At 47.3% G+C, this 26,617-nt stretch overlaps 1 protein-coding gene and 1 long non-coding RNA gene across 5 annotated transcripts; one reads left to right on the top strand and one right to left on the bottom strand.

Moving 5' to 3' along the window:
- Nucleotides 1-73: 73 nt before the first annotated feature.
- Nucleotides 74-26,617, bottom strand: LOC115338583. Of its 4 annotated transcripts, XM_030007228.1 has the most exons (12): nucleotides 26,188-26,617; nucleotides 23,903-24,497; nucleotides 22,086-22,203; nucleotides 17,902-17,976; nucleotides 15,609-15,709; nucleotides 14,466-14,558; nucleotides 12,961-13,093; nucleotides 11,624-11,734; nucleotides 9,944-10,099; nucleotides 6,615-6,736; nucleotides 4,850-5,035; nucleotides 74-2,283 (listed from the first exon to the last, which is right to left on the bottom strand). In XM_030007228.1, exons 1-11 carry the CDS (start codon nucleotides 26,516-26,518, stop codon nucleotides 4,855-4,857), a joined length of 2,016 nt encoding a protein of 671 aa, XP_029863088.1. In that variant the 5' UTR covers nucleotides 26,519-26,617; the 3' UTR covers nucleotides 74-2,283; nucleotides 4,850-4,854. The 4 variants fall into 4 exon arrangements, with proteins under 4 accessions (XP_029863088.1, XP_029863090.1, XP_029863089.1 ...); XM_030007230.1 differs by lacking the exon at nucleotides 9,944-10,099; XM_030007229.1 differs by lacking the exon at nucleotides 14,466-14,558.
- On the top strand, nucleotides 3,846-5,799 carry LOC115338584. The gene is made up of 2 exons (XR_003922437.1): nucleotides 3,846-4,510; nucleotides 4,949-5,799. It is a non-coding gene; the product is annotated as an uncharacterized LOC115338584 (long non-coding RNA).

Genomic DNA, 26,617 nt, shown 5'->3' with positions numbered 1-26,617 from the left:
GCCCACCCCAGCCAACGTCCCTGGGCCCTCCGGCTCTGGAAAACCTCCTGTGTGCCGCCAGCCCTAAACCACATGGACAAACTCAAGTCTTTATTTGCCCTCTCCATGACTGGATGCTACACACAGGGTGCAGAAACTTGCTGCTAAGAAACCTCATCGAAAGCGGTGCTTCTCCGCCCAGAACAGAACGCACAGAACAGAAGGTGCTGCCTGTCCCCTGCCCACCCAGCGAGGACAGGCGCAGCGGCAGCCGTGATGGCGCGGGGCTTGTCCTCACCCAGCTCAGCCGCAGGGTCGATGGTGGCAAGCCCGGCATCCCCCACGGCTCCCAGACACTGCATGCAAGCAGAATATACCCTCGTCTGACTGCGAATGTCAAATGGCAGAGACGTACATAGACATCGACATGTACGTGGCAGGAGCCGTCCGCATGCTGTGGGATTATTTTTAGCCCAACCGTGATCGAAATGTCAAAGGGGGTTTTATTTATTTTCTCTGGAAGGCTTGCTGCTTGAAATCCCCATCGGCAGAGGCTGACTCTGACCCTGCTGTCGCAGTCGGGTCTGTCATCCTTTCCCGCCCTTGAAAAAAACGTGCAATTAGGCAGGAGGGGAGGGTGACTGGCCCAGCATGCCCAGCAGGGCTGGCACCCTTTGGAGGGCAGGCGTCCACCCAGCCCCACAGCCCGACCCGCGTCCACCCGGCCAGGCTGCAGCTCCGCCAGCTCTTCCAGCCTCCCCACATCCCAGGAAAAGTCTCACTGAAGCTGCAATGGACAGCTATAAAGTGCAAGGGACACAGGAGCTGGGCCTTTGAAGCAGACGTGCAGTCAGGAAGGGCAGGCAGGCCATGGGACGCTCTCGCTGCCCATTAATGATGTGAGGAGTGTATCGATGCCGAGGTCTCATGGTGCCCCAAAAGCCCACAGAGGACTCCCTGCCGATGGAGCAGCCTGTTCTTTCCCGCTTCTCTGCCACTCACCTCACGCTCAGCGCTGTGCCAGGAGCAAAGCTCATGACAGGTATAAACCTGCCCCGGCTCCTGTCAAGCTCACAGGACCCCGTCCACGGACAAGCTGCCTCTGAGCCAAGACACCCGCGTCCCTGGGGTGACGGCACGGCACTGCAGAGGGTGGCAGCACCCACCTGAGTCTGCGCTTTCCCGGGGCCTGGCACGTCCCCCGCCTCGCACATTGACGGGTTATGCACAAATTTGCCCCTTTTCTTGTTAGGGAAGCAGATTTGAGGGGGAATGGCTGCTCAGAAAAGCACTGGCACGTCTGAGGTAGCAGAGCTTTTTTGCTTGTTTACACGGCCAGCCAGGAGCAGTAATGGCCTATATTAACACAATAGCAAAGGAGGGCCTTGAACCAAATCCAGCTTGGAGGTTGTGACCAGTCCATAGATAACTGGGAAGAAAAGTCAGCGTTTTCCCGGCGGAACTGCCTATTTACATCTGAAAACAGCACAGACCTTGCCTGGAGGCTGGGACAAACAGCTCCTTTCACTGCCTGCTTCCCATGAGGCAATTCCCTCTCCAAGAGGAAATTTCCAGTAACTGAGGTATGAAAATGAATGCAAGACTCTGCTCCAGAGTCAGCTGTAAAAATCACATGGGAAGAGCTTCCCATCCCACAGCTGGCACCATGGCAGGTTGCCCCCAAAGCAGGTCACAGTCTTCTTGTGTGGGGAGCGAGGGAAGAGGCAGCTCTGTCTGCACCCCTCCTGGTGCAGGTCAGGCTTCAGGGGGTGGATCCAGGTGCCCAAACCCACAGGCACCGCTAGCACCATGGGCTAGGCAGGATTCCCTAACGGAGGGTCCTGGGTCCCTGGGGAAGGTTGCGATGCCATGTCATCTGCTAAGACACCATGTGGTGCAGTAGTCCCTGGTTTCATGTGAGATTGCATGAAACGAGGGATGGAAACAGAGAAATTTGGTGAGGGGGAACCTTCCTCCTCCTCCACACACCACCATGCCACATCCTGGGAATAACCAGCAGGACTCAGCTAAGCGGCAATCTCTAGCAAATTTTGAAGGAATGTCTTTCTGCCATATCCCATTCATCTTCCGCCTGGACTTTGCATAGAAGATTAGGATTTGGGCCACGTGGTTTTCCTGCAAAAGTGCGGGATTTGTATCTTCCATAGCTGTCAGGTGGGAATTGTATCTTCCATAGCTGTCAGGCTTTGTGCACCCGGCTGCACGGGTCCCTGAGGCTTTCAAGGAACTGTGATTGCAGATGCTGCCACATGGGAGCGAGACCTCATGTTTCTCACAGCAGGCCTGAGGGAAAGCAAGATAAAAGCTGGGTAATTAAATAGCACTTGTCAGAACACATGCAAGAGTCAAACAGCAAAAACATCCCTCCTGTGCACAGACTCTTGCATGAAGCTGTATCAACATTTACCTGCTGAAAATCTCTAGTTCCTGGGCTACTCTGGCTAACAATCCATGGGCCCACAGCCGTGGGCAGCATCCCTGCTGGTCCCTGCCCACTCTAGCCAAACCTGCTCACCCGTCTTCTGGGAGGTGTTGTGGTTTAACCCCAGCCAGTAACTAAGCACCACGCAGCTGCTCACTCAATCCCCCCCAGCCAGTGGGACGGGGGAGAGAATTGGGAAAAAAAAGGTGAAACTTATGGGTTGGGATAAAAACAGTTTAATGGAACAGAAAGGAAGAAACTAATAATGATAATAATAATAATAAAATGACAATACTAATAAAAGGGTTGGAATATACAAAATAAGTGATGCACAATGCAGTTGCTCACCACTTGCTGACCGATGCCCAGTTAGTTCCTGAGCAGTGATCTCCCCAGGCCAACTCCCCCCAGTTTATATACTGGGCATGACGTCACATGGTATGGAATACCCCTTTGGCCGGTTTGGGTCAGCTGTCCTGGCTGTGTCCCCTCCCAACTTCTTGTGCCCCTCCAGCCTTCTTGCTGGCTGGCATGAGAAGCTGAAAAATCCTTGACTTAGTATAAATAGACTTAGCAACAACTGAAAACATCAGTGTGTTATCAACATTCTTCTCATACTGAACCCAAAATATAACACTATACCAGCTACTAGGAAGAAAATTAACTCTACCCCAGCCAAAAGCAGGACAGGAGGTCACTTCATGCTAACATGAAATAATCAAAGATAACACTTTTCCAAAGTGCTCCCACCTCTTCATACAGAAGGGACAAACACGCAAAACTATTTTGTTCCTGGCTGGGAGAAAGCAGATGATTCCCGATGTACCTGCAGGTCACACCTCCAAGAGTGGCAGCAAAATTGCAGGGCTGGGATGGAAGGAGGAAGGTGACCTTCCTTTAAGCACATGCCATAACTGATTTCACCATTACTGCTACCCCTGAGCTCGGGTGAGGCTACCAACCTGTGCTACACACGTGCTTCTACCACACTGCAGACTCAGCCAGGTCTTCTGGGATTTGGGAGCCCATTTACCCAGGGGATTTCAGCAAATAGGAGATTAAGTGACTTACAGTGTTTTAAAAACATGTTCCTGAATACCTATTCTAAGGTGAAGGTGATGCCATGGGTAATTTCTTTAAAGGAGAGTATAAAAAGTGGGTGGCTGATAGCCAGTTCATTATATCAGTATATCAGTTCTTGTTAGGAGGGGAAAGCTTGTGTGCTTATTAACTGTTTCTCTAATTGCTTTCTCTCCCTGCTACCAGGGTAGCCCGCTGTCTGCTTGTGCCTGGAGGCCCAGGTCAGAGCCCTGCGTAACACATCCCTGATCTGCTAACATGGGGAACTATAAATAAATGGTGACACTGGAGAGCGGAGGAGGAGGTAGAAAGGGACTGTGCTTCTCAACCTGAGATACTCAGGCTAGTCAGCCTATACAACAGAAGGTGACTGGTGGTAACCTGTAAATATTAACTGAGGGGGACTATTTCTGATAGCCAAGGGCTCTGGCCTGGCAAAGATAAAACAAAATTCTCTGACTCTGAGCTGGAGCTGGACACATTTGGACCTGAAAGAAGTTGCAGATTACTTAAATTGAAGCAAACAGCTGCACATTCTCCACTAAGAAGTATTTTGAAACCATGAGGACCTGCTTAGTTTCAAGATCTGCTGCAGCTTACCCCCCCAAAAAAATCCCCAATCTGTGACTGCAAAGGAATCCCTTGGGAAACTGAAAGGAGATTGCAGGTGCTCCAAATGAGCCCTGGCAATTCACGCCAGGGGATTTAAGACCTTACAGTGACAGTCATCCATCTGACTTTTACCCCTCCTCCCTTCTGCCACCGTCTGCTGCTGCCAGCAAGGAGAGGGCACACTCTCCTTTGGTGCTCACAACACGGCACAGTCACCTGAACAGGACCGAGCCCAGTTTAATTAATACAGCTCTCATGGAGGGAGCAGCAGTGGGGCTCACATATCCTTCCCCTCAGCGCCAGGGAAGCAGGAGGACCACAGAGGAGAAAATCCCTCAGCATGCCCTGCCAGGAGACAGCAGCGCTTGCCTGGGAGACCCTGCCCATGCACACATGGTAAGAGCTGGGAGGGAGGGGATGCTGCGGAGAGACCTTGCTGCAGGGACACACAGATAGGAGCGAAGGACGGGGAGGAAAAGCCCTGTCTTCTCCTTTGTCCTTTCTGTAACCTGAATCACATATCTAAGCATTTGGCACCCCGCACTGCCTACAACACAATGCTTCATGATGTTGAAATTTGCAAGCGGAGAGAGGGAAAGAACCAGCGTATACAGCAACGAGGACCTCAGGGAGGTAATGCTACAGCCATAGTCGTTCCACCTCCCTGTAAGCAGGAATGCCTACGCCTTTGCAGGTACACGTATTACACACAAGCACGCTCACACACACCCCTACCTTTGCTAACAGCAGAAGCATCCACAGAGTCCATATTTTCTAGGATTTACTTCTATATCTGCAAAAAGCAAGTTTGGTTCTGTTTCTGATTCCCTGCAGTTATCATGAAATGCCTTCAAGAGAGCAGCTCTGTCTTCTCGGCTGAGCGAGTCTTTGATGTCCAGCACTGCACTCAGATGTTCCTTCCTTTCCAAAAGGATAAGAGGGCAGGTCAGTGAACGAGTCAAGGAAAAAAGATTGCTTCCTATTACTCAGTTTTGCTGGAACAGACCAAAGATCAGAAGCTGCTGAGCTGCTTTTTGACACCCTTTGGCCACCTAACAAGGAGGCGGCTGTGTCACAAGAGCTGTGTGGGATAAGGCTGAGCTCACGGGTCCCAAGCCCAGTGCACACAGCATCCCCGTGAAACTTTGGAAATCTTCACCTCAGGTTTCTCCAAGAAAAAGATCTGTATCTGCCATAATAGGTTTCGGGTAACTCTGCATTTGACCATTTGGAAGCATTTTTTGTATCTTTTCTCCCCTCAGATGGAGCTACTTATTGCTCATCTAGAAGGCTATAGGATTTTTGTTCTACATAGCATTGCTTTGCTGAGCGGGGCCACGCTATATTAGTCTGATTAACAAACAGGGCAAAGGTATCCGAGCCAAACAGTTTTAAACATATGGGAATCTGCTGAAATCAAGAACAGTGACCTCCTCTGAGATCTGGATCAAAAGAATATTATTCTGAGTACTTCCTATGCCCACTTCCTATACTATATATATCTCTCTCTATAAATATATGGTTATATATATATATGTATTACTATTTATATGTGTGTGTATAAATATAGTAAGAGAATAAGAATTGCTATGCTGTATCAGATAAGCAGCTTTTTAGCTTAATAGCATCTTCAAAAGTAGTAAATGCTTAAGAAAAGAATATAGAAACCAGATGAAGCATAACATGATCTCTCTTTGTCTTTCTGGTTTTTTGCTTCTGGCAGTGTGCAGTTTAGGGACTTCCTTCGCTGGGGGTTATATCATGACTGTCATGTTGAATAGGCACTGAAATAATTATCTACCACAAATTGCCTGCTCCCCATTTGAAGCTATTCACACTTTTGGCCTTCACAGCATCCTGTGACAGAGTGCTCTAAACTGTAATCATGTTAACTTGGAAAAATACAGTCAGTAGCATAAGACATCAGAACAAAAGATAGATGTAGTAAATCACAGACTTTGGAACAAACGTAGTTAGCTAACATCTCACCTTCCTAATAAAAGTTGGGTTTCATTTTTGTTAACAGCTTCCTGTGAGAAATGGAAGTATATATTCTTGCTGAACACACCTAGGATTTTGTGGAAATAGTTATACCTAGAAAAGGATCGGTGAAGCATTAAATCCAAAAGCCAAGTGCTTGGAAGTTATGAAACGCCTGAGTTAAGGATGTTCTTGAAACCTACGTTTGGCACACATGTGCCTGTAAATTGTCTATTCGGGTAGTATTTTTCCACAGCATTCCTGCTTTGTTGACAGCCATTTCATCCATCCTTCACCTTTACAGAAGGACATCTCAACTCCACTGGTTAATGTCTGGCAAAGTCATAAACCATGTTAATCAGCATCTGCAAATAGGCAGCACCAAGTGCATTCAGAGGTAAGCATTGTGCCTGGCTCAGCACACTGCAAAAGGTATTGCAGGACTAATATTGCTATAGGTCTTCTGGTGGCAAGTAATCATGTAAGAAACTACAGAAGTCAAACCAATAAAAGACCTTACCTTAGATCAGGAAATTCTTTGAGAATGGGCAGAAGGGCTATTTTCATCCCCTCAGCATCGGAAGTTTGAATAAGTTCTAAAATTGCTTTTATAGGATCCTTGAGGGGACCAGCTGCAGGACCCTGGGGAGAGAAGCAAAGGTGTGTTCAGGATAAGGCAAGCAGCATACAACATTAAAGAGCTGGACTCGTATCAGACTGGGGATCTCACTGTATGGGTTAGGAGCTTTGCAGGACTGTCTGTGCATGTATAGAAGCCTGTTTTCCCTCCAGGGTAGGAGAAAAGAAACTGGAGTGTAGCCACAGACTGTTTCCAGGGCAGCTGGGCAACTACCTTCAGCAGCGCAGAATCCACTCCTGCATTTCCTTGGGCAAAGTGGGCAAATGTACCTCATTTTTCCCTACATCGCCTGTCCTCTCAAGGCCATTTTGCCCTTTGGGAAGTGGTTTGCTTCCAGAGGTAAGCACAGCCCTGTGCCTATGTGAAAACAAGCTCTGTTGGCCAGACATGATGACATTTCTGCTGCCCTCGAGCAAGCCCAGGGACAGAAAACTGACCTTGGGGAAAGGGTGAGGGGACACCATCCCTGGAAGTGTCCAAGGCCAGGTTGGACGGGGCTTTGAGCAACCTGGTCTAGTGGAAGGTGTCCCTGCCCATGGCAGGGGGGTTGGAACTAGATGATCTTTAAGGTCCCTTCCAACCCAAACCATTCTATGATTCTATGAGTCTATGACACAGTTCCTCTAACAGAAAAACAAAAAAAATGGGAAGCAGGGCTGGACACTGTAAAGGATATGACATCGCTGGTACATGCTGCATATGGTCAGCTCCCCCTAAACTGGAGGACACAGAAGAAGAAAGCCTCATCAAGAAACACACAGCATTTTTAGCAAAGCCTGAGGAAGCAGAATGCAGATGAACTGCCAAGAGAGAGCTTCAGGCCTTGTTCACATTTTTCAACGGTGCAGTAATGCGATTAAATTGCTTCCCTGAATTATTGATGCCATCACGTCAACAGAGACTCTGTGACAAAGCAAACCTGGAGAACAGGCTGCCAAACTGGGGCAGGAGAAGCCCAGGTTCCCCTGATCTCCACGGGGCATGAGAAACAGCAGGCCACATTCTCGGTGTGGATCACCTCCACATTGAAGTTAAATTTAAAATAATAGTAATATTCGAAGACAGCCTTCTTTCTCTTCCTCTGCACTGCAGACACACAGCAAGTCTAGCTCTGCACAGCGCACAAGCTGTACTCAGCTCCTAAGGTACCAATACTGTATAGCTTCATACTTGGCAAGCTCACTATTACAAAATGTTAATTAATTTGAAGGTGTCAGATTTAGTTAAGCATTATATAGACAGGCAAGGTCAGAGGTAAATAGCCTGCAATCTAAAAGGACAAAAAAGAGGTGTCTTGTCAGCAGTGCTTAAGTGTCTTTGACACGTACTGCTCCGCGGAGAGAAGCAAGGTATTTCCCAATGTGTTTTGAGGACGGAGGGGAAGGAAGAGCCTGAAGAGAGGGCAGAGCAGGGCAGGGAGCAGGTGCAGCCTGTGCAGCAACTGCACGATAAATTCAGTCTGCAGCAGAGTACATATTTTGCATGCATAACCGTGTACCTCATTTGACTGAGGATCAGGCTGTCCCCTGCAAATCACTTACAAGTTTCCTTCCCGAGGTTTTCGGTGCTCCCACATCAAGTAAGAAAGCAAACAGACTGGGGATGCAAGGGAAACAGTGCCAACTAGATGCAAAATTTTTTCACCCAAGCTGAATGTAGGGGTGTTAGTAGATAATTAGATTTCCTGTATCTCCTTTACACTATAAAACCAGCTTTCCTTGCACATTACATCCAAAGCTGATGCTGAGCACAGCATTACTGGTAAACTTCAGAGTTAAGATTAGAGAATCCTCCTGCTATTCCCAATGGCTCGACTGCTCAAAGCATTGACTTGTCTGTGATTGATCACTCCAGGAGAGGTGGGTCTTCAGCTAAAAGCACTGGCAGCTTCCAGCTTTCCACCATGAAACTAATGCATTAATTGTAATGAGTCTGAGAGATTTTTAGAGGAGCCTACAGACAATCATTTTGATCTCATTTTATTCTTTGGACAAAGTAAGGATTGCTGACAAATGACTTGCAGGGCAGCTCATCTGGGAGAAAATAGATTTCTAGTCCCTAGCACTTAAATTCACAAGTCATGAGAATGACTCAGAATTTATGAAATTATTAAAACCAATAAACCCAAGGTTTTTATCTGCTCTGTCACATCTGAGTCCTGTTACCAGACTGACCTTGCAACTGTTAATGTGATTCTCAGTCCAGCCTCTTACAAAGTGCTATGCCTGGGTATTCTCAGCCTGCATTTGCAAAAGAGCTGTGGCAGGGGACATTGCATGGCCCCAATTCTCCGGCTGGAGCGACCACAGTCGGGTATGCTGCTGGCATTGCAGTCCTTGCCCTTGGCTAATCAAGGGACCCATGTGACAGCCTGGTGGCATCCGCAGATGCTGTGTGCAGTACTGCCAATTACACAGGATTATGAATTAGGCAGAGAGGCTTTTTTAAGCTTCCGAAGTTGCTTCTGCAAATCAGACCTACCATTTTTCCACAAGTTTTCTTCAAAGGTGTGGCTCTGCTTTTACACCCAAGCTATCCCTTCTGCAATGCATCTTTACCTCCTAATGGTGTGAGGTGTTTACCCCTGCAGGAAGACTCGCTGTCCCCTGTAACCGTCACCAACCACAACAGCATCAGCATGTTTCCGCCCTTGAGGAAAGACTGCAGCACAGGGAAATGGCTCATGCAGCCATCAGCCCAGCTCTGAGGGGCTGGGAAGGGCCTGCAGGGAGGGAGGAGGCTGGATGGAGGGGTAACAATGAATACCCCATGTCCAGGGAGGAGTAGCCGTACAGGGCAATCCACGGAGAAGGTGAAGATGTGGAGCAGCTGATTTAGTTCATCACTCCAGAGGCTCAAGGGGAACACAGCTCTTCCTCATCTGCACCCCCCATGCCATGTACCAAAGTCTTGCCTGGGGGAGCTGACAGCTTTGGAGCTGTCTCACCGGCTCAGAGGAGCGCGCCTCATTCTTATTACAGTGGCAGGAGTGCAAAACTTGCCTCCTCTAGTCACACATTTCAAAACTATAAACTAACAGCTTCTGGCAGATCAGAAGGGCCATCAGCACATCTGATTGTCATTTCTGTGAAGCTGGATACCACTGTGGTAAGACCTCTTAAGCTTTTCTGTTGCTTTCAGAGCCTCTTCCTCTGCTGGTACTGTTCTTGATGACGGAGACCAAAACGGTAACCATATCAAAGACTTACTAAGCACTCTTTAAAGACGGTTTGCATCATCCTATGATCTTCTTCTATCTTGCTGACAATCATCCTCCTCTGCACAGAAGATGGTTTCCTGGAAGTGGTCAGGAGGGCCTGCACATATTCTGTAATAATGATGGTGTTGACAGCCTTGACCAGGGCCTGTTCCAGAGCAAATACACACAGAGTAACTTCCCTGTACTGAGCAAGGATCAGCTCATACCTATAGGACTCTGACCAGTGTAGACAGAGGATATAGGATGGCTGTCCCATTTCTTTGCTTAAGTATCCCTTTAAAATGCCTGGTCTAACACATGGAGTACCTACCTCCAAGCTGTATGTTGATGACATAAACATTGATGATAAGTGTGGAGACATCCAACCAAAAACAATGGGACCAGTTAGCTGAGCCAGAGGTCACTCACACTTCAGAGCAGCAGTGACACTTGGCTTAGCTCCAAGCTAAGAAACACATCACCTGGGGACAGCTTGGACTACCGACAAAGCCAGATCCAGCCTCCCTGGAGCATCCCCACTAGACATGTCCCAGGGCCATACCCTTGGGCACACAGTTGTGACTGGGCACAGAGAAGTCACCTGGGCATCTCTGAGCCACTCACTACCTGCTGAGAAACCCCAGTGCCGAGACCATGAAGTGCCTGAAAGGGGAAGGGAGGGTAAGCCTTTCTAAGGGGAGATGGGCTGCTGCACAGAAACCACATTTTCATTAGCAATTGAAATCAGAGCAGTTTTAGGCTGCAGTCCAAAGGTACAGGAAATCCCCAGCCCTTTCCAAAACAGACAAAGCAAGAGACAGATAGCTCTGGCACAGCACTCCACCATCAAGCTGCTGCTTGCCCCAGCACTAATGTGACATAATGTCCAGTGACAGGCTCTGAACAACAGCAGAATAGCTCCTAATTTTTTCTGTTCCATTACTTTTTTCCACATTTCAAAATGTTAATTAAAATCGGCACTGACAAAGAGCCTGCAGACCTGGTAGGGTAAGAGAAAAGGAGTCCAGTGCTTAGGGGCACATATGCGGCACAGGTAGCAGCAGCAAATCCAACCTGTGTGCAAAAGAGGTTACCCCAAGCACCAATCTCATTGCCGAAGAGACAGACTCAAGGGTGTTGTGAGACTCTAGACAAATTGTTTAGGCTACTGTAAAGGTGAAAAAACTTGGGTACTCTGTGAGGTTGTTCTTTGCCAAGCCTGGCATATTTAACTGTGCTTGAGAGACTATGTCCTTTGCAGATCTGGGCCTTTCACCTCTCCATGTGTCCACTCTCTGTCAAAGGGATAAATATTCCTTACAACTAAGGTTGAAGCACATTAGAAGCTGAGATTTCCAATACAATGGTATTGGGGCAATGGTAGGATGAGAGATGGCTCAATGCTCCCCCTCTGTATTTGGGAGGTACTTTCCATTTCCACATTTCTTCACTTCTTGGTTTCCCTGCTGAGATTACAGAAAGGGCCTAGCTGTCACAGTGAAGAAGATAGCCAACTCTGTTGGATGGAGGAACTGGACTGAGACCACTAGATCTTTAAAAGCCATTTTAACAACAGACAAAATTGTACTTTGGATTAATGTTCAAATACTGTGCCATCCAGAGGTTCAAGGACTAGTTGTAGTGATTTCCTGAGTAATACCTTGTTCTTACTTTCTTACTTACTTCTTACCTCATACGTGTCTGTTTTTTTCTTCCCAAATGCCAAAAAGCTTTGCTTTAAGGATTCAAGGATGTGGTAAAAACCACTGTCACACTTTTTGAAGTGCTCCTTCAGTGTTCCCTGAGGAAAAGGGACAGAGTCAAAGGGTGCACATGTAGAGACACTGCACAGAAGAGAGACACGGATTATTGTGCTTTTGCTCTTTCTGCTCTCGGAAACAGACTCCTCCACGAGCTGCAGCATCCTGTGCCTTCATTTCAAAGAAAAGCAAAACATGAAAGAAAGAAACAATTCAAACTCAGGAAGGATGTATTACATTCTTAAGCCCAAACCTGGAAGACCAACAACTATGAAAAATGGGTGGCAATAGCTCTGATCCAGGGACTATGTAAAACGTGCCCCAGAAGATGAGGAGTGCAGGAAGAGCCAGCCATTCTGCACCCTTCTGCTTTGGCATCCTGCTCCCAGCATGGCTGTTGCCTCTTATTCAATGGGAAAGTATAAGAATCATTTAGCAGGCAGGCAGGGGATAAACTCTGTCTTTCATGATTCAAAGCCTGTGTCAACACATCCAAAGAAGGACTGAAAATCTGAGCCCTAGATCTGCTGTTTCTTCCCAGGGTTGTCCATGTTCCCTGTCAGAACCACCCGCAGCTCCTGTCTCGACACGTGGGCCCATGGGACAGGCTGGCAGTGAGCTCTGGAGACCAAAACTGCACAGTGTGGCCAAAGTTTCTTTTGTTATTTTCCTTTTGCTGCCTTCAGCATGCTTGAGGGAGCCTGTGCAATGAGCCTGAAGATGCTCGGGGGAGCTTCCCAAGGAAACACAGAACACCACACATTATTAGGAGCCTGCAATTGTGCGTTACCTAGACATGAAGCCCAGAATATGAAGGTGGGTGTCTGGGCTAATAGTCTGATATCAGAAAGTACGAAGGGAGGGAAACTTATCCCAAGCGAGGGATCCATTTCTGGTCAGCCTTCTCTACATCCTGACTACGCACCACAGCCTTGGGCTCTGTGAGTTACCACTGCCCCGAGAAGATGCCCAGCTGCTGGGGATGAGTAGGTATCAGATGAAGTTCAACCCTTGGGGTCTGGGTGCCCAGGGGCACCATGGGGTACCCATTTGTAGCACAACAGCAAATACTACAAACAGTGGAACTGGGATCCTAAAAACCGGAAAAGACAAAGCTGTCAATATACAGCTTCAGACAAGGCAGAGGAGGGTACTGGGCATGAAGATCAAACTATGGTCTCACCCTTTCCAAATCAGGACATGAGAGTGAAGTGCGTGCCTGCCCTACAGTCTGAAAATATTCAGTGTTAACATGGGTCTCCCATACCTTGACTTTAGAAGTGACAGCCTGCAGAAAATGCCCCGAAATCTCATCTTCCATCCTGTCCAGAAATCCATTTACCTTAACATCCTGACCAGTGCTGGCACTGCAAATGTATGTTAGCTTATGCCAGACAATTCTGTAAAAAAAAAAAAAAAAAGGATATGGAAAGTATTGATCAGATCAAATCAGGCTATTCTCTCAGATCAAAATTCTTCCTATGGTAACAAACACGACTGCCTGGGTAATTGAACAGACCAGGTCCAGGACTAGCTCAGTGACCCACATATGTGCACTCATCTTTTGGAAGGGTCTCATTAAGATGCTGCGACAAGGACACAAAAGCTCAATGTACACAAATGCCGCTTGTACCCATCACTAGTGATCTTTGATAAGTAAAAATTTTAGTATTTTCAAAAATGAGTACACATGAAGTGGCCTTGATAAATGGAAGCTGGGTGAGCACCCTGTGTGCCTCCAACACCCTACAAATACAAGACAAACAATTATTTTCCATCAGAACATTCTTCAAGTCAGCAAATCCTAGTTAAAATGACCACCAGCTTGAAACCAGACATTTTACTTTCTGCAAAAGCTCAGTGTGTAACTTCATTCTCAGTATCACTGTAAAGAATTACATAAAAGAGCCTCATAAGTATTCAGTCTAGGATCCAGCATCAGCAACATGCAAATACAACAAATAAAACAGCTACCTAGGCTCAACGCAAGGCTCCGATGTCAAGTAAGCACTGTGCATATGCTGGATCTGGGCATTTTGCTGACTCCAGAGATCCCCAGATAATTTTACACAGGAAGAAGAGAAGCAACCTTGTTTTCTCCATCGCTGCAAGCACTTCTGAAATTAGCTCGTAGGTGCAAACACCCTCCCCCACCCTTCTGTGCTTTATTGCTTCCCTCCTTCCTAGCAACCCCAAGGAAAGCCTGGCATGTTCAACTGGGTTTCACTCAGCAAAGCACTCACTTAAGCTTGGGCTTACCTTGAAGTGCACTAGCACATGCATCTCAATGCAACATTTACGAGGCTTTCCTAATGAAGGAGAATCAGGCCAGGGAAAGGAACCACATCGCAGCACACAGCAGGGTTGGCCAGGATAACGTCCCCACATGCAACATGGCACTGCTGCCTGCCTCCTGCTCAGGGTCGCGGGTACCAGGAAGAGCAAGATGCTGGACCACATGCTATGGCCCCTGCGCCTGCAGGGCCTGGGAGCCTCGAGAAGCAGCAGTATGGTGCTGCCGACACAGCAGTCCTGGCCCTGGCCACAGGCACAGCCCCCACCTGAGTCTCCCTCTCGCTGGGGCAGCCAGGGCAGCTCTGAAGGGGTCTTGCTGACTGCAGCTGGCTACCTCCATGCTTAAGGGTTGGGGTGCATGGGGTTGGATGACCAGATCCAGCGGGAGGCAAGGCTGACACCATAGCAGAGTTAGAAGAAGATCAGAAAGCAGAAAATTCATTTTGCTTCCCATGCCACTAGGGTCTGGTTTCTAACCTGAGAATGCAGCAGTTCTCCAAGATTCGTAAGCTGCTGCAGATCCCTGGGCAGCCATCGAGCTGGAGAAAGCTTCTTACTTCATTTTCATAGCTAAATTAAAACAGGAAGACGTATCTTTAAGCTGGTGTGCTCCATAACGCATCTGACAGCATTAGCCCAGCAGCAAATGGAAGAAATATTCTGTGATTATTTGTCTTTTCAGCACACACAGTTTCACTCCCAAGGTGGGATCTACAGCAGGACAAAGACGGTCTCTGTCCTGCCCAGCTGGCAAGGAAAAAGAGCACAGGAACAGCACAGGGAGAGCCCTTGAGCTGCCTGGGCGCCACTGCTAGGGATCGAGAGGCAGGAGGTTCACTTTACCATTGCTGTTGCTGCAACACTTGCTTCTGGGAAGCAACTCAGGCTTTGCCGATAAAGCTGCAGAATAACGCCTCAGCATGTATGAATAACCCACAAAGTCTATCGACTGCTTCATCACAAGTTCAGTCTCAGAAATGGTTCCTGGATAACTCTGTTTTATAGGAATTTCCTTTCTCTCATAATGTGAAGGGCCAAGGATCTTAAATCAAACCTCCTTCTGAAACATTCACCTACAACCAGCAGTACTGGCATTTTCTGCTGCAGGAGGTACACAGGGAGGGAGATGCCCAAGAACAAAAAGCAGATAAAGGGAGCCAGAAGTGGAGAGAGGGCAGAACATGAGAAGAAGACATTCGTCCTCCTCTGAGAAGCAGGACAGAGCAGAGCTCCTCACCCTCCCAGGGAGCCAGCAGAAAGCACCATGCCTGGGAAGTGCAGCCAGGGTAGGAAGGGCCAAGCCTGGGCACTGGCCACGCGGCTGCCCTTCTTTCTGGTTGTTTTTAAGGTTTGAGCCTCTCCAGAATAAACATCCCCCAAGGCTTTAACCTGTCCAGGCAAGTCCAGGTGCTCCCTCAGCTTTAGTCCAACAGCAAACACCGAGCACATAAAGAGCAGTGAAGCGCTGTCTCTCCGGTAGCAGCTTGATGGGAAACAGCCATCAAACGAAAAAGGGCAATGGCAGATCCAGGTAAACACAGCATCACCAGTCGCTTCATCAGGATTTCTTACTTTTGAGCACTGAGGACATGCCAAGGAGGAAAACAGCATCCCTCCTACCTCTCCAGGAACATCAAGCACTCCTCCAGGCACACAGCTTCCACCTTCTCACTCAGGCTCTCACTGACACGCCAGGCAGCCTCCGTCTTCTCTCTTAGTATCTGTGGATTTCAAGGCATGAGAGGAGAATGGGCCAAAGTAATTTTTCCCTATGCAGTGAACAGGAATATATCCCATCCCTCACTCCACTGCAAATCCCTCTGCCATCTAGGCAACGACTTCTGTTCCAGTTTTGAGAGCCCTTGTGGAAATAAAAGAATTTTTTAGGAGCCTGATTTTAATGCCTGATCCTACACCTTTGCCACTGCTGCTTTCATTGCAGTCAACAGGCTGGAGCCAAGTCCTGCACTTGGGGGAAAGCCTGTCCCTACAGATGTTCTGTGCTAGCAATGTCCAGTCTAGCAGCTCAGTTCATGCAAAGACCTGCCATCTGAGGGAGCACCTGCACTTCTGCATGATTCACCCTCTCAGATAAATTTGGGTGCAGATGCTAAAAAAAAGATTAGGCAGCTGTGTGTGCCCTGTGCCTCTGCCAGGGTCTCCACCAGTGATGCCTGAGGAAGACGGGTGTCTTCTTCCCAGCCACCACTGCTCACGCCTGACACGGCAATGTGTGTTAAACCCCACAGCGCCTGTCTCGCCCCACTGACCCCAGTTGGGTGGCCCAGGTGCCTGCAGGAGGTGGGCTGTGCCAGACAGCTAAAAATCCACCCCATATTGGGCAGGCTTGAGCAGGTGGCAACTTAATGCTGCCCATTAGTTGCTCTGTGGAAACAAAAGCTTGCAAGGGGAGGAGAGCCAGATGGATAAAAGGAGACAGATGGACTCATACGCTGTGCTCTCCCGGTGCTCTGGGAAGCATCAGCCAGAGACAAAGGGTGACTCACATCGTGAATGGCTTTTTCCACTGCTCACAACAGATGTAAAAGTTCACCCAAAGGGACAGGATAAAATATGCCACCCCAAAGAGTCAGGAAACCATGGCTGATGAGTTTCCATGACACCTCGTTCATTTTCTATCTGATCTTTAAGTGACAGCCTGAGAAAATTGAGGAGGCGGTAATTTCATAAGGCTTGCCTATTTATCCAGCCTTTTCCATCACCTACCCCAGAGCATTCAAACCTGTCAGTTACATACACAATAGAGCAAAACCACTCGTGCTGAAGCATGGCCAGATGTTGCAGATATGACAACAGCATTCAAACCAGGCTTTGGCCTGGTCCCTGTTAGAAACCTTTGCTCTGTCAGCCAGAAGCAGGAAAAAAAAATGCCAGCTTGGTGGCTAAAAGCCACCCTAGCACAGGTACATCACTGAGTACATCACTGCTCCAGCGGGCATATGGCAAGGTGATGAGGGAGCAGTCCCCTCTGTGAGCTCTGTACTTGGTGCCTGGGTCTGAGTTCGGCCAGAAAAGCCAGGTTTTGCCAGCTAAAGCTGTATCCTCACAAGGAAGGCCAGCTGCTGTTGATCTGCAATGCCTACTACCAGCCTCCAACAGGGTGTGTGAGGTTGTCTGCCATCCCAAATGACCATGGGGCTACTTCCCTCTCTCATGACCTGAAACAGGATTGCCACTGGGGTGGTGGCACAGGACAAGAAAGATACAGTCACGGCAGCCCACAATCTGCCCCTGATCTCTAGCATCACTTGAGTGTAACTCCACATGTAAACTCCAGGATTTATTTTAAGCCTTCTGTGGGTCTTGATCCAAACACCCTCTGGCCATGGTATGTACTACTCATAAATCAGCAGAGTGTGCTTCTGCAATGCCCTTTGAGCACTCAGCTTTGCTGTGCTCTGAAGTAGTCCCTTGTGCTGCCTAACCCATCAGGGCAGCAGTCGCAGCTGTACCCAGCACATAAGCAGGGAGCAAGCTGCCTGCATTTGCACTGCCAGATATGGGGACCTACATGGCTTGGCAACTCTTGCTGCTTTTATAAAAGTGCTCTGCAGAACGCACACAGAGCAGATCGGTTAACGTACACCATGACTTTCTAAAAGGTTATACAAAAATCCAAGTGCATATATGAAAATGCAATTGCAGCTTGAATCAGCTAATCTCAGGCTCATCCTTTTTTAGTTAGTTTAGTTTTCTTCATATATGCACAAGAGAAAAACAGATTTGGGAGCAAACAGATGCAGTTTAAGTACAGCAGATAACTGGCAAGCTTTTAACACACCAAGCTTAGCCCATGACACACAAAACTGGGTCTTGCCAAATACCTATGTACTTGTGTGCAAAAACAGGACTGCCCCAAAATACAAGAGCTTTTCAGTTCCCCCCGGTTTACCTGAATGACTGCAGCATCTGCACAAGGGGGTTTCCCAATATCAAAGGCTTCTTTCAGGGCTTTCCCTACTTCCTTCTAAATATTAAAAGAAAAGAAAAAAGAACAGTTGAGATACAATGGCATTCATAATGAGTTAGGTTTCCCAGCTTCTCATTATGCATTTGGACTGGATGAATTTCTGCCTCCATTTTTTGGCCATCTTGTTTAACCCAAAGCCTGGCTATTTTCCAGCTGACCTAATAACATTGTTCTGTTTTGTTCTACATTGTTTGTTTGAGTTTAAATGATTTGCAGCTTCCTTTCATCCCAGTGTCAGCTTGGGTTATCTACAGTCTTCCCTAGTTAGCTTAGCTCAAATGAAGGCGCCCACAAAGCAAAACAACACTTAGACACAACTCTGTGCAGCCAGCTACTGTAGCTGAGATTTTCCACCCTTCCTAGCTACAACCGGCACCCACATAAACCAGCCAGCGTTAATTAAAAGCATTCCCTCACTTAAGCCAGGGACTTGTGAGTCCAAAGAGGAGTCGGGTTAGTGTTTAGAGCTACTGTCATGGTGAGATGAGCCCCCTGAGGCTGCATGATGGGAAATTTCCCAAGACTTGGCTGGCTTGTGTTATTTTGAATGGACTGTAAAAACAAAACTAACACTGCAGAGAAAGGGCTCATTGCTTAAAACATGATCTGACCTTTATAGAAGCTTTAAACTCAAAAGCCTGGCTCGCTTATTTATTCTTTCATTTCTGCATCCTCCTCCAAGGAAATAAAAAGAATGTAAAGTCTGATCTTCCATTTTTGTCTTTGTTCTTTTCTAGCTGATGAATTAGGAAATTTGTGGCTGTCACTGAAGAATTTCATCAAAAGTATATTCAAAACAACTGCTTTGCCATACTCATTGAAAAGTGTTAATCAAAGACAAAAAAGCAGTTGTAAACAACCCAAGAAAAATTCCTTTCCTCCGAGTGCCATCACCTGACTGCGAGCAATTGTGTGAACACGATGTGCTGAGATAGCACATCCCAGCCGAGCTGCACAAACACTTCTAGCCTGCCCCAGTTGCACAGTAAAATGTGTCAGCTTAAGCCAACATGAAGGTCTTGCTCCCCAGTGGGACAAAGCACGCATTTAGTTAGTAACTGCAAGGCAATAACTTGTTGAGCCACTGTACTTAGTTGCTTTGGATCAGATGATGTGTCTGAATTAGCATGAGCTTGCTTGTTTGTAGTTCTCATGGTGACACCAGCACCTCAGGCACCAAAGCTCCAACGTGGAGAGGACCAGAATTTCTGCTATAACAAACAGGCCCATAAATAACCTCAAGTTTCCTCCTTGTCCCTCCCTGTCTGACCAAGACATAGTACCCCATGCTGTAAAAGCTTCAGATCCATGGATGGCCAGCCCGCCGGTGCTGACTGCCCAGCCAACAGCTTCCTCTTGGAAAACACAAGGGGCTGAGTTATAACTTGGGTCCCTCATCTGACCAGCTGCTGTTTTAAAACATGCAAGAATTTAACATCCTTGAGACCTTTACATCGTTATCAAATGCGGTCAAAATTCGCTAAGAGGCTCAACACGGGTGGGAGCGCACCACTGACAGACCGGCAGGAAGGTGGGCAGAACAACTGCACAGCCTTATTTGTTTGGGTAGCAACAGGTCCTCGGCCCAAATTCTCCAAAGCACATGAACTTCTCAGTCCTCCTTTCGTCTACTTGAAAAAATAGAGGAAGGGAGGGAGGGAGGGAAGAAGTCACAGACCCAAGCGATCCTTTGCAGGTCAGTCTAAACCCTCCTCGAGCTTTTGTCCAGGTATGCATGTCCAGTCCTGCCATCTCCGGTTTTGGACAAAGAGCCAGTTTTGAGCTGAGGCTGCAGAATCAGGGGACAGAAAGTTCATTTTCTACCTCCCAGTATCAGAATTAACCCTGGCATCATGCTGGAAAGTTTGCCTTGCACTCATGTCAAATTCCCCAGTACAGCAAGGGCAGGGGTGACGGATCAAAAACCCAGTCGATGGCACCCTCATTTTCAGTTCACCAACCCTGCAACCTCAAAAGGCGCAAAGCCCCTTTGCCCTAGAAGTGTTCGGGCTGAGGGAACACCGCCTGCAGGCAGAGCTGGCCAAGTTCCCCACAGTGATGTTTGGAAGTGGTTTTGAACCCCACGTGGCGTCTGAGCTCTCAGAACCTTCAGATGTGGTCACAGTTCTCATTGCTCATTTCTGTTTAAAGTGCTTTTAGTTTGCACAGATATCAGGCTGGCATTCCCAGTGACAAGCCAGGTATTCATAGGCAAAGCAGACCATGGCTTATTCTGGTCAGTCTCTTTTCATTCAGAAAAATTTAGTCATCCATTGAAGTGGCAAAACCTGCACCATGTGATTTACAGTCACAATTATATATTACAATTGCTCAGAGATAACTGACAGGGTATTTGCTCAATAGCAGCTTCCTGTATACTTGGAATAATGAAGGGCTGGAGTATCCTGGAAAAAGAAATAGAGGGATAAAGCAGGTTTTATAAGCTATGCCACTGAGCTGAGTGAGGAGGCATCTATAATTTTTCCATATGGAGTCAGCTCATGTCCACTTAAGCTCATTAGCTTGAAACTGGAGCTGGTCCTAAACTGGACAGGTTCGAAGTGAGCTGGAACACTGCTGCACCACACTCTCCAGCAATTCCAGCTCTGTTCTCCCTGTACAATGTGGCACCATGTAGAGCTGTAATGCTTCCAGATCCAAGGTGGCAGGCAAAAATGCAGCCAACTCAGGGCAGCATGGCACAAGAGCGCATAACCACTGCCAGATCTACATGAGCCTGCTCAGCGCGTGGTAGATCAGGAAAGCAGAAAGCCCATGGTTAAACAAAAGCTTTCTCCAGCCATTACCTTAGAGGAAACTAAAAAAAAAAAGAGTTAAATTCTCGATCACTGTTAGTCAGCATCTGTAAGGATTTGTCAATGACTCAGTGACATGCTCTAAGATAACCTCACTAGCACTACCTTGAGTAAAGTAATCTCCTTCACTGAAATAAGTGCTAAAACCAGACCTTAAGAACATGTGGTCTTCCCCAGGGTAACGATCAGAAATAGCCCATAAAGATGCTTTATGTTAAACACTGAAATCAGTAGGTTTTAAGCATATTGTCACCAGCTGGCACCTCTACTCCCATGTTTGTGACTACCTTCCTGTTCTCCTTCAGGGAATAGGTCTTGAGGAAAATCTCTGCAATTTAGAGTACTTTCCCTGGAGTGATTCAGCAGTTTGCCATGGAATTTCCCCTCCTTTGCTCCCCTGAGGCTGGTGGAAAGGGAAAGCGAGAGAGATGAGTGTGGTAACTCCTGCTGCTGCATTTCAGCTTTAGCTGAATCTAAAAGGCCCCGCTGAGTTTTCCAAATAGCATGATTTCCTCTGGAGCTCCCCGTTGCTACAATGCATCTTCCCTGCTTCGTTTGTATTCCACACACTGAGACAGCATTCTTCAAAAGGGAAGCTTTGCTGAGAAAAGAAGGAGATCCCGCAGCCCTGGAGCTGAGGTCACCTGTGGGATCGCAAGGCAGGATGCCCTGCTCTGACCTTACAGGAGGGCTGTGCCAGGGTGCACCAGCTGCACAATTTCTTATGCTGGGCTCTGGAAATAATCTTTGCTATAACCTCAGCAGCATCCAGCAGGCTGGAAAGGGCTGTGAGGGGTCCACATACAGACAAATCCAGCAGCCTCAATATCCTGCACAGCTGAGGCAAAGGGGCTATAAAAAAACCAACTGTTGCACACTGTGGGTTCATTAACAGCTGGTGAGATGAGCAGCATCTTGAAATGGCCCTCAATAAGGAAGTGGATTTCACGCATAGCTTCCCTTTCCTCCAGATACATTGGCTTCTGAGCAGAGTAGAATGCAGCACTTTGAAGGCGCAGCAATGGGATGAACAGAGATTTGCAAATGTCTCAGCATCTCTTTGCTAAGGAGCAAGGACAGGGCAGCATCCCTTTGGCAGAAAACAGTCATGGATCTTCACACCTGGGCTCTGCAATGAAACTCGGCCAAGATGGAGACCTTGGGGCTCACGCACACCTGAGCAGAGCTGGCTCAGCTAGCAAGAGAGCAGCTAATTTAACAAAGGCATTACTTATTTTAAAACCATGGGAATAAAACAGGCAGATTGGGGTAAAACTCCTGAGTTCTTACCCGGGTGACCGCAAGTAACTTTTCCTCAGTCTTCAATATAATCCACATGAGACACTGTACACCAAGGGAAAGGCTGTGTTGGGGGGTCTCCCTGGGTCTCAGACATGTCTCGCTGCCACTGCGTACAGAAACAAGAGCTCAGCCAGAAGGGCAACTTCCCGCTGGTCCACAGCCCATCACCCGCCTGGCACCCCCTGCTTGGCACCACGGCCTCATGCTAAGCAAATGGGGTGCCCTGCAAGCACCCAGCAGTTGGGGCAGCCACAACGTGGTAGCTGATCTTTACCATGCCCTTTTGCCAGCTATTCTTTTGTGCCGTTTCTTTTCCTTCTTCCTATATTTGCTGCCCAAATTACACTTTTTGCTCACCATTTCTCTCTCCCCTTCCCTCAGTCCTGCTGCTGAATTCCTCCTCAGGCTTGGGCAGAGTGACCCAAACACACTTGCATGGATGCACAATTTTACAAGCGTCACATATTCTCTCTGAATGGACAAAAAGCAGCTATATAGCAGGACAACTGCATCTACACTAGAGCTTTCATTAAGGTTGTAACTGTATTCGGAGAGGAAAATCCAAACATTTACATCTGGCATCTCTGTTCTTCTCATTTCCACTTTCTTCACTACCTTCTGACCGTAATACAGTCACAAGCTGCTCTTGCTGGTTTTTTTTCTTGAAGGAATTCAGCATTTGCATAACACTTACATTTTTTCCTATCTTCGAGCTTTTCATTATATATTTACATTATATAATTATTCACCTCCAATTTCGTGTAAGTTTTCAATATTTCACCAATCCATTACTCTTATCTAAACCCAAAGTTTTACCATTTTAAACCCATAAAAGTAGCAGTAGAAGGGATGCATCCTGGCCACATGGCTCCCATGTGTCTGAGGACAGCATGCACCAGGATGTACCCACTACCCTGCCTCCCTCCTTTGGGAGCTGGTGAGGGGAAGAGCCCACCTGAAGAACTGCTCATGAGCTAATCAAGGGTTTACAAGTGTAATTAATACAAAGAACATAGAAGCTCTAGGCTTGGATGGAAGCAATCAAATAACCCAAAAGGGCTGAAAACTATTAGGACATAAGTAGATTGGAGCTGTCGAGTAGCAAAGTAACCATGGACACAGAGAATCAAACACCTCATCTACCACTGTCATACAAAAAGAAATCACAAGAAAACTTCTGGCTTTGATGATACCCACAGGCTTTGAATTCACATTGGGCCAAAAGGTCCCAGATGTGCCGCTCTTCAGATCATGGGGAAAGCCACATCCGTTTTCCAAGACTTGGGCAGGATTTTAATGATCTGCTATGTGTTTTTCCTGTGATCTGAACACTAATGCAGGAAATATGGAAACAACTGGTCAAACTACAAGCCAGATAAAGCAGCAAGAGAACCAAGGAGACAACAAGAGAAGTCCGCAGAGCACCACGCTGACAAAAAAGGCAAGAGAAAATTATTTTGGAGTAATCAGAGTATTATGGACCTTGCTAAAAAAGGCTTAATGTGAGAAAAGAAATTGTTCAAGAAAGCAGGACACTGTGCATGTCCAACAGGAATCCAGCAGAGAAATACCTGCCTATCTCAGGTAAACCCCGGAGCCCAATACTAAGGATTTAGAAAGAGGCAGTATTGCAATGAAAAAAGGCTCTGATTGTGAGAGCACAGAAAACAAAACAGACAGTGGGCAAGTCTAAACTCACCAAGAGTCCTGAGCATCATTGCGTTAACAAGAAGCAGGGATGTGCTCAGAACTGATGAACTGAGACATAGAAAAAATGTAGATGAAAAGAAGTCCTTCAAACATACCTTTTGTACTTTTTAAGGCCCCATTCATAAACTGAAAGACATTGGCTGAAGCTGAAATGGTTACTGTCAGTAAGTGTGGAAAGGTGAGAAGACAAAGAGGCATGACAGCAGCGGGCATAGGTGACAAGCAGTCCGGCTTCCTTGAAGACATCACTTCTGTGCTCCAGGCTGGGGAGAAATGTCATTTCCAGCTGACTCAGATGCTGGTGTAGTGCAGTCTTGTCTGTGTTACTAGAGGACCCAAACTGGGGAATCTGGGCTGTCATGTACTGTATTAGTTTTTCCTCCAGATCTTTCCTCCAGAAGTTTGGACTCCAGGTGGAAACAGACTCCATCTCTTGGCTGCTGCCAAGCCACTCTGCCTCCTTCTGCTTCTGCCACTTCAGTGATTCCCCCACCGACTGCAACAGCTCCAGGAACATCCTACCGCTTCCACTGAGTGCTTCTCCCACCACAGTCCACATTCGTTCAGCCAGTAGCATATAAAGTGATTCAGATTTTCCCACACCATCATTTCCAGAATGCTCCAGGTCATAAATATGATCACAAGCTTCAAAAAATTTTCCTTGCTCAATTAGTTCACAGATGGTTTCCTCTGCAATAGAGAGAGTAACAAGACAACTTGATGTTTGTTCGCTCCTCTATTAGGACCCATCACTTTAATATCTGAGTCCTGAAGTATGTAGTTTATATGTACCCCAAAATTCCTCAGGATCTACTCAGGATCACCTCACTTAAGGTCTAGCACTAGCACCTCTCAGTTTCCTCAGGGCAAGCACTTACTTTCCTCTCTCTTTCTTCCATCCTTTCTCCTCCAGGCTAACTTAGCCTGCAGCCTAGTCTTCTGCAGCTTTCTGTCATCATCCCAGTAGACCTCCTCATGTGGGCAATGCGGGTTCAATAATGACAATCTTTCCTTAAGGAATATATCTTTTGTCCAGAAGAAAAGCATTACAGAAAGGACATCTGAAAGCCAACAGCTGAAAGTCAAGCCTAGAAGGAATCCTCTGTCTTCTCTACAGAAGCCTTGGCAGGACCAAAGTGCTGCAAACTCTCTTGTAAGGTCCCCCCCACCTGCTCAGTCTGGCATGGCTACACAGAGGGTGTCACTCCTGCCAGCGAGCTCTTGTCTTGGACTGAGACTGCTCAGTGCAGTCCAGGGCCCTCTCTTTGCCAGAGCTTTTTAACTAGGCCAAATGACTATGCGTGCTATTTTGCCCAAAGGTGAAAACCATAAGGTGGGCTACCTATCTGCAGCATCTCAGCAATGGGGATTCATGTAACTCCCCATGACTTCCATGTCTGCAAGAAGCTGTGGTGACTGAGCCACTGCCCTAATCACCAGACACTCCGTCAAGGCAGTTATGAAATCTTTAAAGTTCAGAAGTTGGAAGAAGTCTTTCACAGCTGTTTGTTTCCAAAGTATCTTACCCATCACACCCAGCCCACCAGTAAGAGTTAAATGTAATCTCACAACAGCTGCACAGAACTGCGTTTTTTTCCTGTGCATTTTACAGATGACAAAAATGAGCAACAAAGGGTTAAGAAGATTTGCCCAAAGGTATCTGGAGCAGCACCTAGAGGAAAAATCAAACTTGTTGAGAACCCAGGGAAAAGTTAAGCAAGGCCAGAGGCAGTCGGACCCTGAAATCAATTCAGGATACAGCTTTGGGGCTAGAGTGAAGAATGAAAGAGCATGAGCTTCCATTATCTTTCACCTTTATCCTTCACTTTCCCCTATGAAAACACCTCGTCTGTGTACTAAGACTTATATCAAACAGGACTGGAGAGAGGAATGTGACACAAAATGGAGAAGACTGGATGCAAGGATCTTCAGCAAAGCAATGGGCAAGCTGCTCAGGAGGGTCTAGCAAGCTGCACTCATCCTGCCTCGATACCTGTAACACTCAGGAAACATTTACTTGGTACAATTAACCCATGTACAACTTACCTCCCCCTCCCCATCTGTGGAAGAACAGCACAGTCACACCCGACAGGGTGTCAGTCACACATACCTCGTCTTTCTCACAAGACACATCAGGAGTCTTTGCAGGGATAAAAATAAGAACAGCAAAAAGAAATACTTGTGAGGCAAAGGGAAAGCAAAATACAGACGTTTCCGGAGGAGCAAGCATACAGTTCAGAAAGGACAAGAACTTGGGTGAAGGATGGAGAGGAGGAAAGCGCAAAGCACCTACTCTAGAAGCTAATGAAACCAAGAGCCTGCAGGGCTGGAAGAGGCAGAGAAGGTCCAGGACTGGACCCAGAGATAACTTCAAGGTTACCTGCAGGCATCTCTCCCTCTTCTCCCTTCCTACTGGTTGCTGTCTTCAGCAAATTCCCTGCCACATCCTCACTGCCAGCCTTCTCCTCCGCTGCCTCTTTCCCACTAGCCACGGACTTTAGTAATTTGCCTGCCATGGTTTTCAGTTTCCCTCTCCTCTTCGCTTCCTGCTTCTTTCTTTCCTCATGCGTGGCCTTGGGCAGCATCCTTGCATTTTCCCCAGCCATTTTCTCCCACTTGCTGCCTCTTCCTGCAAAGGCTGCCCAGGAATATTTCATCTTCCTCATGATCCAAGCAGATTCAGATGCTTTCCGTCCAACTGGGAATACCATCAGAAGAAAAAGTTAGAAACATTTTGATGCAAGGTGATCTTAGCAGCTGTCTCCCAGAGAAGTAATTTCTCCCCAGATTTAATTTTTTTCTGTGCATCT

The sequence above is a fragment of the Aquila chrysaetos genome, chromosome 2 (assembly GCF_900496995.4).
Source record: "Aquila chrysaetos chrysaetos chromosome 2, bAquChr1.4, whole genome shotgun sequence".
Taxonomy (NCBI): Eukaryota; Metazoa; Chordata; class Aves; order Accipitriformes; family Accipitridae; genus Aquila; species Aquila chrysaetos.
This window is presented reverse-complemented; position numbering and strand designations above follow the sequence as displayed.